We start from the raw sequence: 14,415 nt of genomic DNA, 5'->3' as shown, positions 1-14,415 counted from the left end.
ACACACACACACACACACACACAGTAGGAAATATGTGCCACACACTAAAAAACCACAAACTTTAAGAGTCCAGAGTGGAACCGGTGCAGGCGGAGGCTCAGCAGCAGGCGGAGGCTCAGCTGCAGGCGGAGGCTCAGCTGCAGGAGGAGGCTCAGCTGCAGGCGGAGGCTCAGCAGCAGGCGGAGGCTCAGCTGCAGGAGGAGGCTCAGCTGCAGGCGGAGGCTCAGCTGCAGGCGGAGGCTCAGCTGCAGGCGGAGGCTCAGCTGCAGGCGGAGGCTCAGCAGCAGGCGGAGGCTCAGCTGCAGGAGGAGGCTCAGCTGCAGGAGGAGGCTCAGCTGCAGGAGGAGGCTCAGCTGCAGGAGGAGGCTCAGCTGCAGGCGGAGGCTCAGCTGCAGGAGGAGGCTCAGCTGCAGGCGGAGGCTCAGCTGCAGGAGGAGGCTCAGCTGCAGGAGGAGGCTCAGCTGCAGGAGGAGGCTCAGCTGCAGGTCACTTGTGAACAGAGGTGCGATGTTGAAATGAATCCAAACGTCTACAGAAAAACTTCTGTAACGCTGAAATGAAAAGTTCATTAAAAAGATTATTTGATTTATGGAGAATTCACTTCTGTTTGAGTCATTTTCAAGCAGAAAAATGTAAAAAAAATCCTCTGGTTTCCTTCGTCTTCTGTGATCGTAAATGATAAATCTCTGTTGTTTTTTATAATAAATATCTGATTTTCATTCTGCCGCGTTCATCTGAGTGTCCTGGTCTCTGCAGCTTCAGCTTCGTCTTTGACATCTTTGAGGGTGTTTTACTAAAACAAAAACTCACTTTTTCGTTCACCCAGCAATAGTGATGGAAGGTAAAGTAGGTGTTTGGGTGGATTCTACCCGGGGAAAGTGTCATTCGTGCTGCAGTCGCTCTACCGCACCGTTGTGATGAACAGAGAGCTGAGGAAGGCAAAGCTCTGGATCTACCCTCAGTCCTGGTTCCTACCCTCACCTGTGGTCATGAAAGCTGGGTCAGGACCCAAAGAACCAGGTCCAGGTCCAAGCTTCTGAAATGTGTTTCCTCAGGAGGGGGTCTGGAGTCTCCCTTAGAGAGAGGGGGAGAAGTTCAGCATCCGTGAGGAACTCGGAGTAGAGCCGCTGCTCCTTTGTGTTGAAAGGAGCCAGTTGAGGTGGTTCAGGATCATCTGGTAAGGTATGACTGTATTTATGTATTTATTCATGTATTTATTGTGATAGTGGCGGCTTCAGTCCTCCATGGCGTCGCGGTTTGTCCACCTTTGTCTCTCGCTTGGTTGAAACCCCACAAAGGAGCAGGATGAACGCACGCGCAGCTTCATGAGACACCAGAGAGGAAACACAGTTACAGTATCACACCTGGGATTCTCCACTCATGCTGCAGCAAAGGCGTAGAAGAAGAAGAAGAGGAAGACTGCGAGCTGTTGAGCGTGGTTGCTGGATTTAAAACTCCGCGCAGCAACTTTAACTCTGCCTTTGGTTCGGTTTCTCCACCTGACGTTGACCCCACCTGGGGGTCAGAGCAGGGCGCAGGCTCCGGAGCGAGGGCCCCTGGCTCCAGAGGGTCTTTGCTGAGCTGCGCCTCTGCCCGTCTCTGGCTCGCTGGAGGGGGTTTGGCCGGCGCCCTCGGCCGGGGCTTGGTCCCTGTCGGTGGTCGGCTTCGGCCTGGAGAAGGAGAGGCGTCTGAAGAGAGAGAGCTGAGAGCACGACAGAGCAGCAGTGGCAGTGATAGTCAAAGTTAATGCAGCCATTCATTCATTCATTAACATGTGACGTGAATTCATTTTTCTATAATTACCTTTGATTTGAGCGCCCAATTTATGTACTTTCATTTATATTCATTATTTTATACATTCTTTATCTCATCTTTTAACCACCGCACTATTTTAAATGTTTGTATTATTGAGTTTTCTCCGGTACCTTTTTGCTGGATCCTGATTGGCTCCTGGAGCTGCTGTCTGTCGTCCCATTGGCCGGTTTGGTCCCGCCCCCTTCTGTGATTTCAGCTGATGACGTCAAAAACGTTCAGGTGATCCACATATTCATAAATAAACATACAAACACATGAACACATAAACACATGAACACATGAACACATGAACACATGAACACATAAACACATGAACACATGAACATGTAAACACATGAACACATGAACACATGAACACATGAACATGTAAACACATGAACATGTAAACACATGAACACATGAACACATGAACACATGAACACATGAACATGTAAACACATGAACATGTAAACACATGAACACATGAACGTGATGCGAGTGAACAGCTGAAGGTAGAAACGCAGACGTCACCTTTCTGAGCTTCACCAGGAACAAACTCTTCTGTCGACTCCACCGGCGTCTGAGAACAACAGGGGAGGGTGAACGAGTGAATCAAGGGGTGAACAAGTGAATCAGGGAGTGAACGAATGAATCAGGGAATGAGTGAGTGAATCAGTGATTGAGTGAACGAATGAATCACGGAGTGAATCAGGGAGGGTGTGAACGAATGGATCAGGGAGTGAACGAGTGAATCACGGAGTGAACGAGTGAATCAGGGGGTTAATGAATGAATCAGGGAGTGAGCGAGTGAATCAGGGTTTAACGGGTGAATCAGGGAGTGAGTGAATGAGTGAGTGAACGAGTGAATCAGTGAGTGAACAAAAGAATGAATTAATAAACTAACAAATGAATGAATGGATGAATGGATGAATGAATGAATGGATGAACGTCAGACGGCTCTGCTCACTCACAGTCTCCTCTGTCGGCTTCTCTGTTGAATCGTTCAAACTGGAGGACGCTCCCTCCGTCTCAATCTCCTCCTCTTCCTCCTCCTCTTCCTCCTCCTGTTTCTCTTCCTCCTCCTCCTCCTCCTCCTGTTTCTCCTCCTCCTCCTCCTGTTTCTCCTCTTCCTCCTCCTCCTCCTCCTGTTTCTCCTCCTCCTCCTCCTCTTCCTCCCTTTTCGGAGCAGACCCTTGTGTCAGATCCTGACAGACAGAGTGAAAAGCATCAAGAGTGACGTCATTAAAGGGGCAGTTCAGACGTTTGGAAGTGAACGAGGTGGAGTCATTTATTTATTTATGTTTTATTTATTTCTTTGTTTTGTCAGATTCAGGCCTCCACACCTCCACACCTCCACACCTCCACACCTCCACACCTCCACACTTCCAAACCCCTGACCTCTTTGACACCACTGGATTAAAAGCGTCTGAGTCTCGAGGGTTAAAGGAGGAAAGGAATAAAACGAGCACCGCGGGTTCTACAGCAGCAAAGGATCATGGGAAGGGATCATAAGCACAGAGACGTCCCACCTGATCCTGGAACCGGCCAATCACACGCTCACGCTCCAGCGAACTCAGCTGATGGACTTTATTATAACAGAAATATCCATTTATTAATAAATGCCTACATTTATTTTGAATATGGTTTTTGGCACGTGTCATTTCCTATTTCTCTGTGTTTAATGCTTTATTTATTCATTTTAATTTTTTTATTAAACACTATTATAACGTATTTTTTAACATTTATTTATGCGTTTACACATTATTTATTTATTTTTATTAACCACTATTTAAAAAGTATTACTTTACATTTATTTATTAATTTATACATAATTTATTTATTTATTTTATTTTTTATTAACTACTCCTTAAAATGTAGTTTTTATATTTATTTAGTCATTTATACATTTTTTTATTAACCACTATTATAATGTATCTTTTAACATTTATTTATTTATTTGTTTTTTATTAACCATTATTTAAAATTAATTGTTTTTACATTTATTAATTAATACATTTTTTTACTAACCCCTATTTAAAATGTATTTTTAACATTTATTTATTCATTTATGTCTGAATTTTCTTTATAAATTTATAAATATACTTTTTATGTTTCTTCTTTATGAAGCAAATAAAGGAGGTGTCTTTCAAATAAATAATAAATGGTGCACAAAAAGAAAAAAGACAGAAGTAAATACATTTTAGAAATTAATAAAATGATTCAAACATAAATGTAAAACATAAAAATGATTTTACAGATGTTATTATAGATTCTTTTTTGCATAATAAACAAGAAATGTAACAAGAAAATAGAGAAATAAATACTTATGCCTAGATTTATTTGAATTTAATATTATTTTTGACACATTTTTAAATGTTTTTCTGCAAAACAAGACGTTAGAAAACATCTGTTTCCTGTCGTTTTGAAGAGGAAACGCATGAAAAATGCAAATAAACAACTTAAATAAATAAAAAAACAATAATTTATTACAAACACAGAAAAAGAAAGTAGGAATAAACAAACGTAAATACTTAAATTAATAAAAACAGCCGTTCAGATACAAATTAAAGTTGTTTTTTTACCCAAAAGTTAAAAACAAACACAGAATAAAAAGTATTCTGTAAACTCAGTAAACCCATTTTTATAAGCTGCCACAGACAGGAAGTAAACAAAGCCTTTCAAAATAAAGCGTCAGGAGGAAAGAGTGAGATGATGGAATAAAAAGGATAAAGAGCAGAGAGGCAGCGGCCTGAGTGACGAGGTGTTTGCGTATTTTCCGTGTCTGCGTTATTTCAGGTCGAGGTACCGCGGCAACACGTCGTCCCAGAACTCCTCCACCCCGTCCACAGCCTGACCTTTGACCCCTGACCTCACACTCTTCACTGCAGCAGACCTTTGCTTTTCCACGACCTCCTCCTCCTCTTCTTCCTCCTCCTCCTCCTCTTCTTCATCCTCCTCCTCCTCTTCTTCATCCTCTTTCTCCTCCTCCTCTTCTTCATCCTCTTTCTCCTCCTCCTCTTCTTCATCCTCCTCCTTCTCCTCTTCCTCCTCTTTCTCCTCCTCCTCTTCTTCATCCTCCTCCTCCTCCTCTTCTTCCTCCTCATCCTCCTCTTCTGCACTCTCTTCTTCCTGCTTTTCATTTTCACTCTCCTCCTCCTCCTCCTCCTCAGCACTACTCTCCTCCTCCTCCTCTTCCTTCTTTTCCTCCTCAGCACTACTCTCTTCCTCCTCTTCCTCCTCTTCCTCCTCAGCACGACTCTCTTTCTCTTCCTCCTCCTCTTCCTCCTCTTCCTCCTCAACACTACTCTCTTCCTCCTCTTCCTCCTCTTCCTCCTCAGCACTACTCTCTTCCCCCTCTTCCTCCTCAGCACTACTCCCTTCCTCCTCCTCTTCCTCCTCCTCCTCTTCCTCTTCCTCTCCTCCTCCATCTGTCTCACTCTTTACATCTCTCCCTTTCCCCTCCTCTTCCTCCTCAGTACTACTCCCTTCCTCCTCCTCCTCCTCCTCTTCCTCCTCTTCCTCCTCAGCATCTCTCTCTTTCCCCTCCTCTTCCTCCTCCTCCTCTTCCTCCTCAGCACTACTCTCCTCCTCTTCCTCCTCTCCTCCTCCCTCTGTCTCACTCTTTACATCTCTCTCTTTGCTCTCCTCCGAAGACCTCAAGGACTCACTTTCACCCTCCTCTTCTTCTTCTTCCTCGCTCTCCAGATCCCCCTCCTCTACCTCGCTTTCCTCTTCTGCGTCCCCTCCTTTGCTCTCTTTCGACTCAGTCTCATCTTCGCTTTCACTTCCTGCTGTGCTGCTTCCCTCCTCTTCCTCCTCTTCCTCCTCTTCCTCCTCTGGTTGAGTGCTGCTGTCTTCTTCCTCTGTTACTTTCTCGTTACTATGACTCACATCCTCCTCTTCCTCGCTTACAGCTGCGCCCGTTCTCTGCCCTTCATCCTCCTCCTCCTCCTCTTCCTCCTCCTGTGTGTCCTTCCTCTCCTCCTCTTTTCCTTCCCGACTCCTCCGGCTCTCAGGACTCTCAGGTACGGCGTTGATGCTCAGATCTGCGGCGTCTGATTCCTCGCTCCCTGACCTCAGTGCGCTGTCTTTCAGGACGCCACGGCTGCTCTCGGACGGCAAGCTCAAACGGCTTCTGGACGCCACCTGATGCATCAACACCGACCCTGCTGCCAGAGAGGCGGCCCCTGCGAGGAGGCCGAGCTTTGACGTTTCTGTTTTTGACTGCGCCTCTTTTTTGTTTTTCTCGTTCTTAGACTTTTTAGATAAATCTGTGCGCTCTTCGCCGGCTCGCCGCGGACGCCCTGAGCTCTCCTCACCCAGAAGAAACACGGGGGAGTGGCTGCGTTTACCCGGCGAGCCAACTCCTGCGTGCTGACTTTGCGCCGCAGCGGCTTTGCTTTGAACTCTGACAGCTTTAGTCGACTTCACTTTCACTGCAACTGCGTCTCCTCTTCCAGGACTCTGTTTGGCGTCCGGCACCGACTTCCTGCCGACCTCCATCAGCTGGCTTTTCCCCTGAGCGAGCCTGAGCCGCTGCTTGGACGCCGCCTTCCTGATGTCCCCGACGCTCGGTTTGTTCTTACTGGGTTTCCTCTGCAGCTCCTCCAAGGCCATGATTCGATTCTCTTTGTTCTGACCGGTTGTTCTGCGAGGAGAGACAGCCTCGCTCTTACGAGACCTCGGAGAGAAAGAGCTCTGATTGCGCGTCTCTCTCTCCTTTTTTGGGCTCTGTTTGGGCCCTTTAGCGGTCTTACCGTGCTCACCCTTCCTCTGTCCCCCGGAAAGCAAGAAGAAGGTGAAAGAGAGGCGCGAGTTAGAGCGGGAAAATCAAGAGACAGAAGAAAATCAGAAATGTGTGAGGGAGCTCCACAACTCTTCCCTGCAGCTGTTTTGTTTCTCCTTCTTTTATGATGAAGACTCAAGACTGAAGCAACAAGAAATGCATGAATAAACAAATGACTTACTAACTTTAGCACATATAATGTCATTAATGTTGTTATTGAATCATTTATTTATTTATTCAGTCCTTTAATTCTTATAATCTGCTCCTTTTTTAGGGAGATTTTTATGTTTAAATGAGTTTGTTTATGTTGAATCATGGTTTGTTTTAGGTGTCTTGTATTCAGCCAGGTCAGCAGGAAGTCCTCATTTTAAAAGACAACCTCAGACGTCACCTGATGAAGGAGAAGCTGCCGTGTAGGAGAAGAGTTGTGAAAGAAGGAGAGGAGAATGACGGCGAAGGGAGGAAGCTTTAAAACCAGTGAGTTACCTTCTGAACCGGAGACAGAGTGAGCGTTTTATCCCCGGGGTCCAGCTTCATCACGTGCGTCTGTGAGGACGAAAAAACAAGAGTACGATGAACAACAGGCGCCCGGCTCCGTCACACCTGAGTCTGCGCCGATCCCTCACCATGTTGAGGAAGTCGGAGGTTTCTCCCAGGCCTCTAACGCTGTCGGTGTCGGTCAGGCTCTCCACAGCGCTGTCCGTCTCGCCTCCCGTCTGCTCTGACGAGGTAAAAAACACGACGGCAATAAATCTCAAGTTGCTATTTAACCAAATGTAAACTCCTGGAGGAAACATGAGGTGGAGGTACCCTGGTGCGTCGACCCTGCGCTCCGCTGTCGGTGGGTGCCATTGAGCGCCTTTTTGTGGGTCAGCTCAGGTGGAGCCAGTCTGGACGGGATGGTGTGGCTGGAGACGGGCAGCGGAGGGTGGAGGTAGCCTGGCGTGGAGGCGGGCAGCGTGCGCAACATGATGCCAAACTGATCCGGCGATCTCTCCTGTGGGGGAGAGGTTAGTCAAGAGTGTATTCTACACGTGGGTGGATGCGTGGATGCTCTGTACCCACCCTCTCCCTCCTGCGGACCCGAGCAGAGAGGCTCCTCTGCAGGGCGGAGGAGTCGGCCGTGTCCCCCAGCAGCTCCACGTACGGCTTCTCCAGGTAATCGTCCGTCACGTCGTCCTCCTCCAGAGTCACGTCAGTGCAGCTCTGATCCCTCGGCCGAGCCAACACCACCATGTGGCAACCGCCGCACGGAGCCTGAGCAGAGACACAGTCAGAGTCAGGACTAAACATGGGACAGGTCTGCTCTGTGTCCCCAGAGTCAGGACTAAACATGGGACAGGTCTGCTCTGTGTCCCCAGAGTCAGGACTAAACATGGGACAGGTCTGCTCTGTGTCCCACGAGTCAGGACTAAACATGGGACAGGTCTGCTCTGTGTCCCCAGAGTCAGGACTAAACATGGGACAGGTCTGCTCTGTGTCCCCAGAGTCAGGACTAAACATGGGACAGGTCTGCTCCGTGTCCCCAGAGTCAGGACTAAACATGGGACAGGTCTGCTCCGTGTCCCCAGAGTCAGGACTAAACATGGGACAGGTCTGCTCTGTGTCCCCAGAGTCAGGACTAAACATGGGACAGGTCTGCTCTGTGTCCCCAGAGTCAGGACTAAACATGGGACAGGTCTGCTCTGTGTCCCCAGAGTCAGGACTAAACATGGGACAGGTCTGCTCCGTGTCCCCAGAGTCAGGACTAAACATGGGACAGGTCTGCTCTGTGTCCCCAGAGTCAGGACTAAACATGGGACAGGTCTGCTCCGTGTCCCCAGAGTCAGGACTAAACATGGGACAGGTCTGCTCTGTGTCCCCAGAGTCAGGACTAAACATGGGACAGGTCTGCTCTGTGTCCCCAGAGTCAGGACTAAACATGGGACAGGTCTGCTCTGTGTCCCCAGAGTCAGGACTAAACACGGGACAGGTCTGCTCTGTGTCCCCAGAGTCAGGACTAAACATGGGACAGGTCTGCTCTGTGTCCCCAGAGTCAGGACTAAACATGGGACAGGTCTGCTCTGTGTCCCCAGAGTCAGGACTAAACATGGGACAGGTCTGCTCTGTGTCCCCAGAGTCAGGACTAAACATGGGACAGGTCTGCTCTGTGTCCCCAGAGTCAGGACTAAACACGGGACAGGTCTGCTCTGTGTCCCCAGAGTCAGGACTTAACATGGGACAGGTCTGCTCCGTGTCCCCAGAGTCAGGACTAAACATGGGACAGGTCTGCTCTGTGTCCCCAGAGTCAGGACTAAACATGGGACAGGTCTGCTCTGTGTCCCCAGAGTCAGGACTAAACATGGGACAGGTCTGCTCTGTGTCCCCAGAGTCAGGACTAAACACGGGACAGGTCTGCTCTGTGTCCCCAGAGTCAGGACTAAACATGGGACAGGTCTGCTCCCTGTCCCCAGAGTCAGGACTAAACACGGGACAGGTCTGCTCTGTGTCCCCAGAGTCAGGACTAAACATGGGTCAGGTCGGCTCTGTGTCCCCAGAGTCAGGACTAAACATGGGACAGGTCTGCTCCGTGTAGCTATAATAATAATAATAATAATCTTTATTATGTCAAACACTCACTGCCTGGACGTGGTACTTGAGGAAGCGTGGACACAGAGTCGGTTTAAACTGGTTGGTGAAGTTCTCTTCTCCCAGGCCCAGTTTCCCGTGGCGGCCGTCTCCAAACGTGTACAGCAAACCGCCATCTCAACATGAAAAACATCACAAAAACAATGTATCTTAATCAGGAACGGACACTCGCAAAGTAACATTTGGAATAAATAAAAACACGTGTCCTTCCAGAACGCAGCACCAGACATCCAGGAAGAGGAGTCCAAAGAGAGCGTCGTCCTGTGTTTGTCTCCCTCTGTCTGCATTTCCCTGTAGGTGTCGCCGGGAGACGTGGTTTTCCGGACAAGCTTCCAATCCCACTAATCACCTCCCTACCAGTACCAGACGTGAGGGCCCCCTCCCACTGTACCTCCGTACCGTGCCCCAGCGCGTGTCACGGCTAAAGTCTGGTTCCTTTGACCAGTGTGAGTGCAACCGTACCGCGTCTAGGAGCGGCACGCTTGCCGTCCACGGCCCGTTTGGGAGAGGTGGGCTTTAGTAAAGCACGTTTGCACGTGTACGAGCACGAGCGTGCGCACGTGTACGAGCACGAGGCCTACGGCGGTTCTGAGGTCATTTCCTGTGCGCCTGTTGGGACGTAGAAAAAAGAAGGAGGGACCATGCGCGGACATTTCAAACAATGGCGGTGAAAGGTTCACGTTGGTGTGATGCGGAGGTGGAGTGTTTACTGCAGATTTGGTCGATGAAAAGATTCAAAAACAGTCGACAAGACGCACAAAAACTCCGAGGTCTACGGAAAGATCTGGAAACAAAGCCACGCATCGCCATGACGTCATCAATGCGTGTGACGTGTTACGGCGTGATGACGTATAGGCAGCAAGAAGCATTCTCCGAGGCCCAGGTAGTGTGAGTACAAACGGGCCTGGAGGGGGGGACAAGGACCCTAAAGCACGGGGCACGGGACGGAGGCACAGTGGGAGGGCGCCCTCAGAAAACATGTAACTTGGGACAGCCCCAGAGGATATGGTCGTGTATGAAGTATCTAATAATATTCCAGAGCACTGAAACCTTAAGGAGGACTGAAGATGACTAAAGAGGCACCTGTGATGACAGCCGTGTGGTTTTCTCCGCACGCCACCTGACGGACTCGACCCTTCCTGAAGTGCTCGACTGGCCGCGGCAGCCGCGACTCGAAGATAAACGTCCCGTGACCGAGCTGTCCGAACTGACCGAGCCCGAACGTGAGCACGTCGTCCTCTGAGAGAGAAGACACAAAGACACGAAGGGTTCAATCATCACATCTGATCTTTTAATTCAGTTTTACTGTTATTACTCTGTACACTCTTCGGCCATTTTTGTAGTTCTTTAAGAGAGGCTGCGTACCTGTGAGTGCCACCGTGTGTCCGCCCCCACAGGCCACCTGTGTCACCGGCTCCTTGATGCTCTTCACCAGCTGAGGGACTCGGTGTCGGGGCAGCTGGTCGGTGCCCAGACCCAGTTTGCCGCTGTCGCGCTCCCCGAACGTGTACAGAGCTCCGTCGACTGGGACACAAAAAACACAAAGGTGAAGAAATACAGAAGCTTTTTATTTCTTTTTGGGCAGTTTTTCAAGCTTTTATTGTGTAGGACGGACAGGAAATGGGGTGAGAGAGGGGGAAACATGCAGCAAAGCGCCGCCTCGAGGACCTACACTCGGGCAGGGGCAGCCGCTAACGTTCCTCTGTGCTCACCTGTGACGAAGGCAGAGTGGTAATAGCCGCAGGCCACGAAGCTGATTGGCTGCCCCACGCCGACTTCCTGTGGGGACGAGGCGTGGCTCTCCTTCCCCAGACCGATCTGACCCTCCGTGTTGTCGCCCCACATGAACAGTTTACCGCTCTCTGTGGAGGACAGCGGTTAAAGAGGTTGTTTTTATCCTATCTAACGTCTGTAACTGATGCCTTTGTGTATCTGAGAGTCACCCGTGAGCGCAGCGGAGGTGTTGGAGCCGGCGGCAAGCATCTTGATTGGCCCGCGGGAGTCGAAGAAGGCGATCCTCTGGAAGGCCGTCCTCTCCTCGCAGTCGCCCAGCCCCAGCTGACCCTCACTGTTCCCACCCGAGGAGAACACTTTCCCCTGAGCTACGAAGAATGAAACAAACGCCCACTTTTAATAAAGCAAAGCGTTTCAAACGTGACGTTCTCACCGGAGCGAGCGCGCCTCACCTGTGCAGATGAGGGTGTGGTTTCTCCCACAGGCCACAAATGCCACTTTCTCAGACTTCAGAGCTGAAATGAAACAAACGTGCGTTAGTTTTAAATCTGTAACAAACATCTCTCATGAGATGTTGCAGCGGTTACACAGGTGACGTCCTTTTCTCAGATCATTTCTGGACTTAAGTCACACTCTGACATATTTAACAAAGTACAGAAACGTGCAAATGTTTCGTACGATGCTTTGAGTACGTTTGATTTAACTGAGTTTCATTAACTCTGTGTGGTCTCTCAGAAATGTGATTAGCGTCCAATCGCCTTTCCGTCTCGCTCCAGATTACGGACGCTCCAGATTACGGACGCTCCAGATTGGGATTCAAATCTCGGGGTTTCCCCTCCAGCGGGCTCTAAATAAAGAGTTCCCACATGTAACCGATGGGTTCTTTTTTTATTTAATTTCACCAAAAATCACTTTATTTTACAAGTGATGACTCTAAAAATCGCCCGTAGGTGTGAATGGTTGTCTGTCTCTGTTCGTCTCTATGTGTCCTGTGATAGACTGCCGTCCTGTCCAGGGTGTACCCCGCCTCACGCCCGATGTCAGCTGGGATCGACTCCAGCACCCCCGCGACCCCGACAGGGACAAGAGGTTGAAGATGAGTGAGATGAGTGATGAGTGTTAGTTTTTCCTTCAATATTCGGTTTTGGGGGCTTTTATTTTGGTAACGAAACCCTGCCTTTTCCATCAGCATCCTGTGCACGTGGCGCCGTTTCTCTCAGTCTGGGATATATGGTGAGGAGAGAGGTGTGCAAACAATAAGTACGCGGAATAATAATCTCCCCCGCTGGTCGAAAAGAGAACCACGGTCCTTCTTTCCTCAACGTCGCAACACAACACAACGGTTACACACAGTCGTAAAAAGCCTGAGAGCGGTTTCCACATTATCTGATGAAAAACAAAAACGTTTAGTGTTTTAAAAGTGACGGGGGCGACGCCGCTCTTCACTTCCTGTTGAGGAGGCTGAGGGCAGCTGTCAGTGGCAGGTTACACACACGACACTCTCCCTTCTTTAGGGAAACAAAGAGGAAACAAAGAGCTGTTCAGAGACCAACCTTTGACGCACGTCGGCTTGTTCACGGTCACTTTGGACCCCAGACCCAGCTGACCCCAGTTGTTGCTGCCAAACATGAAGAGTTTCCCATTTTCTGTGGAGAAAAAACGTTCATTTATGAAGTGTTTTTATTCTGGCAGGTTCAGCTCACCATGTAATTTAGGGTTTGGTATCATTAAAATCAGAATTATCTATTTGTATTTTTAATAAATGGGAAGCAAAGTAACGTCTAATCCTCCTCCAGCATCAGACAGAAGCAGCTAATCTCAGTTATTGTGAACGTTGTGAAGCTAAGAAGCGTCTCTCACCTGTGATTAAGGCCGTGTGCTCGTCCCCGCAGGCGATCTTTGACGGGACGTCGTTTTTGAGCCAGAATTTACTCGGGATGTTGTCGTCAAATTTGCTCTTTCCAAAAGTAAAAACTGCTCCTGACTCTGACGGAAAACAAGAGCAAACACACAAAAGCAGCAGCGATGAAACAAGCTCGAGTATTAAATGATCACTTTCAGGTGTGTGTGAAGAGAACACACAAGCTTCTTAAATATTATAAACTCATTACCTTCACTGTCTTTCACTGGTGGTCAGACAAAATAAGCGAATTAAGGATAAGGGGGAATAATAATTTGAGGAATAATAAAGAGCTAAGACTGATGTTTGTTTGTTTTTTTACCCTTTATTTAACCAGAAATGTTCCTGTTGAGAGTTAAAATCTTTTTTCCAGGGGAGTCCTGACCAAAGACAGCAGCATAAACACACAAGTGTCACATTTCAAACACAAACAACACACAACTGAACATGATAAAACAACAAAATAAAACATTAAAATTAAAGAAGCAGATCAGTGCTCAGAGACGGAACATGTGCAGGTTGCATTTAAATTTAAATATTGTATTTTTTGTTTTTGACCACTGAGTATCTGCTTGTTATGGGTTATTTTATTGATGATTATTTAGACTAAACTAAACAATAATGTATCAGTAAAAATAACAATATATTAATAAAATTATTAATATTATTTTTCATTTATTATGTAAATGTTGATTGATTTTAATATTGATTTTAATTAACTATTTTTTTTTTCATTACATCTTTAGAGAATTCTTTGTACTTCTCTATGTTTTCGGTTTTCTTTCTATTAATTCATTATTTTTCATTTATTAAATGTTAAGTTTTTATTTATTTATCAGGAATATTTTAAATGTCATTGATGTTTTTTCTAACTTGTTAAATGTTGTTTAATTTTTCATTTATAATCTAAATGTTGAATGATTTTAATATTGACATGTTTTATTTAAATATATTTTTTATTTTATTACATTTTTAGAGAATACAAAAAAAAATAATATATCAACACAAATAATAATATATAATGTGCTTTATTCTGAAATAAAAAGCACTTTTGGTGCTTTTAATATATAGATGTTTATACTTTTGTACTTCTCCTTGTCCCAGAGTGAATCCACACTGTTGTTTGATACTTTTAATAAGTGAAAGTGATCAAAATAACTGAGTTCAGAAGAAAAACAACACTTTTCCTTCAAACACAGAGGAGTTTAAGGAGAAAGCAGCATGAATATTCATGAGCAAAGTACCTAAAAGTGTTGTAAGTGTGTAAATTATGTTATGACTAAATGAATAAAGCCAAACGAAACATTATTATATCATATTATCACAGGAAAACATCAACATGAGGAAGAACAAGCCGATATAAGACGTTATTTACGTTAGCCGGGAGCTAAAGCGGCGTGCTAACAGCTAAGTTAGCATCTTAGCTCGGTAAATAAGAGAATTAAAAAGTATAAAATGTTAAAATAAGTCCTTATGTACCGGGTATCTCGTCCTCGGTCTCCCCTGCCATCTCTGCGGGACTTTAATCCGCTTTGCTCCGGGTCACGGGTGCGTTTGTGCCCCTCTTGTTTTC

At 47.0% G+C, this 14,415-nt stretch overlaps 2 protein-coding genes across 2 annotated transcripts; both read right to left on the bottom strand.

Moving 5' to 3' along the window:
* Positions 1-1,067: 1,067 nt before the first annotated feature.
* LOC310964718 (uncharacterized protein) lies at positions 1,068-4,433 on the bottom strand (the record flags this gene model as incomplete). The annotated part of the gene is made up of 6 exons (XM_083937974.1): positions 1,068-1,702; positions 1,926-2,011; positions 2,326-2,374; positions 2,766-2,933; positions 3,138-3,271; positions 4,430-4,433. 6 exons carry the CDS (start codon positions 4,431-4,433, stop codon positions 1,523-1,525), a joined length of 621 nt encoding a protein of 206 aa, XP_083794100.1. The 3' UTR covers positions 1,068-1,522.
* Positions 4,434-4,581: 148 nt separating this feature from the next.
* On the bottom strand, positions 4,582-14,410 carry rpgrb (retinitis pigmentosa GTPase regulator b; the record flags this gene model as incomplete). The annotated part of the gene is made up of 15 exons (XM_083937973.1): positions 14,322-14,410; positions 12,803-12,928; positions 12,496-12,588; positions 11,395-11,457; positions 11,152-11,310; positions 10,921-11,070; positions 10,574-10,732; positions 10,292-10,447; positions 9,200-9,324; positions 7,646-7,837; positions 7,391-7,577; positions 7,207-7,301; positions 7,067-7,126; positions 5,422-6,567; positions 4,582-5,139 (listed from the first exon to the last, which is right to left on the bottom strand). Exons 1-15 carry the CDS (start codon positions 14,350-14,352, stop codon positions 4,582-4,584), a joined length of 3,300 nt encoding a protein of 1,099 aa, XP_083794099.1. The 5' UTR covers positions 14,353-14,410.
* Between the last annotated feature and the right edge of the window lie 5 nt (positions 14,411-14,415).

Source organism: Echiichthys vipera (genome assembly GCF_963691815.1).
Source record: "Echiichthys vipera genome assembly, chromosome: 23".
Lineage (NCBI taxonomy): Eukaryota > Metazoa > Chordata > Actinopteri > Perciformes > Trachinidae > Echiichthys > Echiichthys vipera.
Note: the sequence above shows the minus strand (reverse complement) of the source record. Positions and strands in the feature narration are given on the sequence as shown.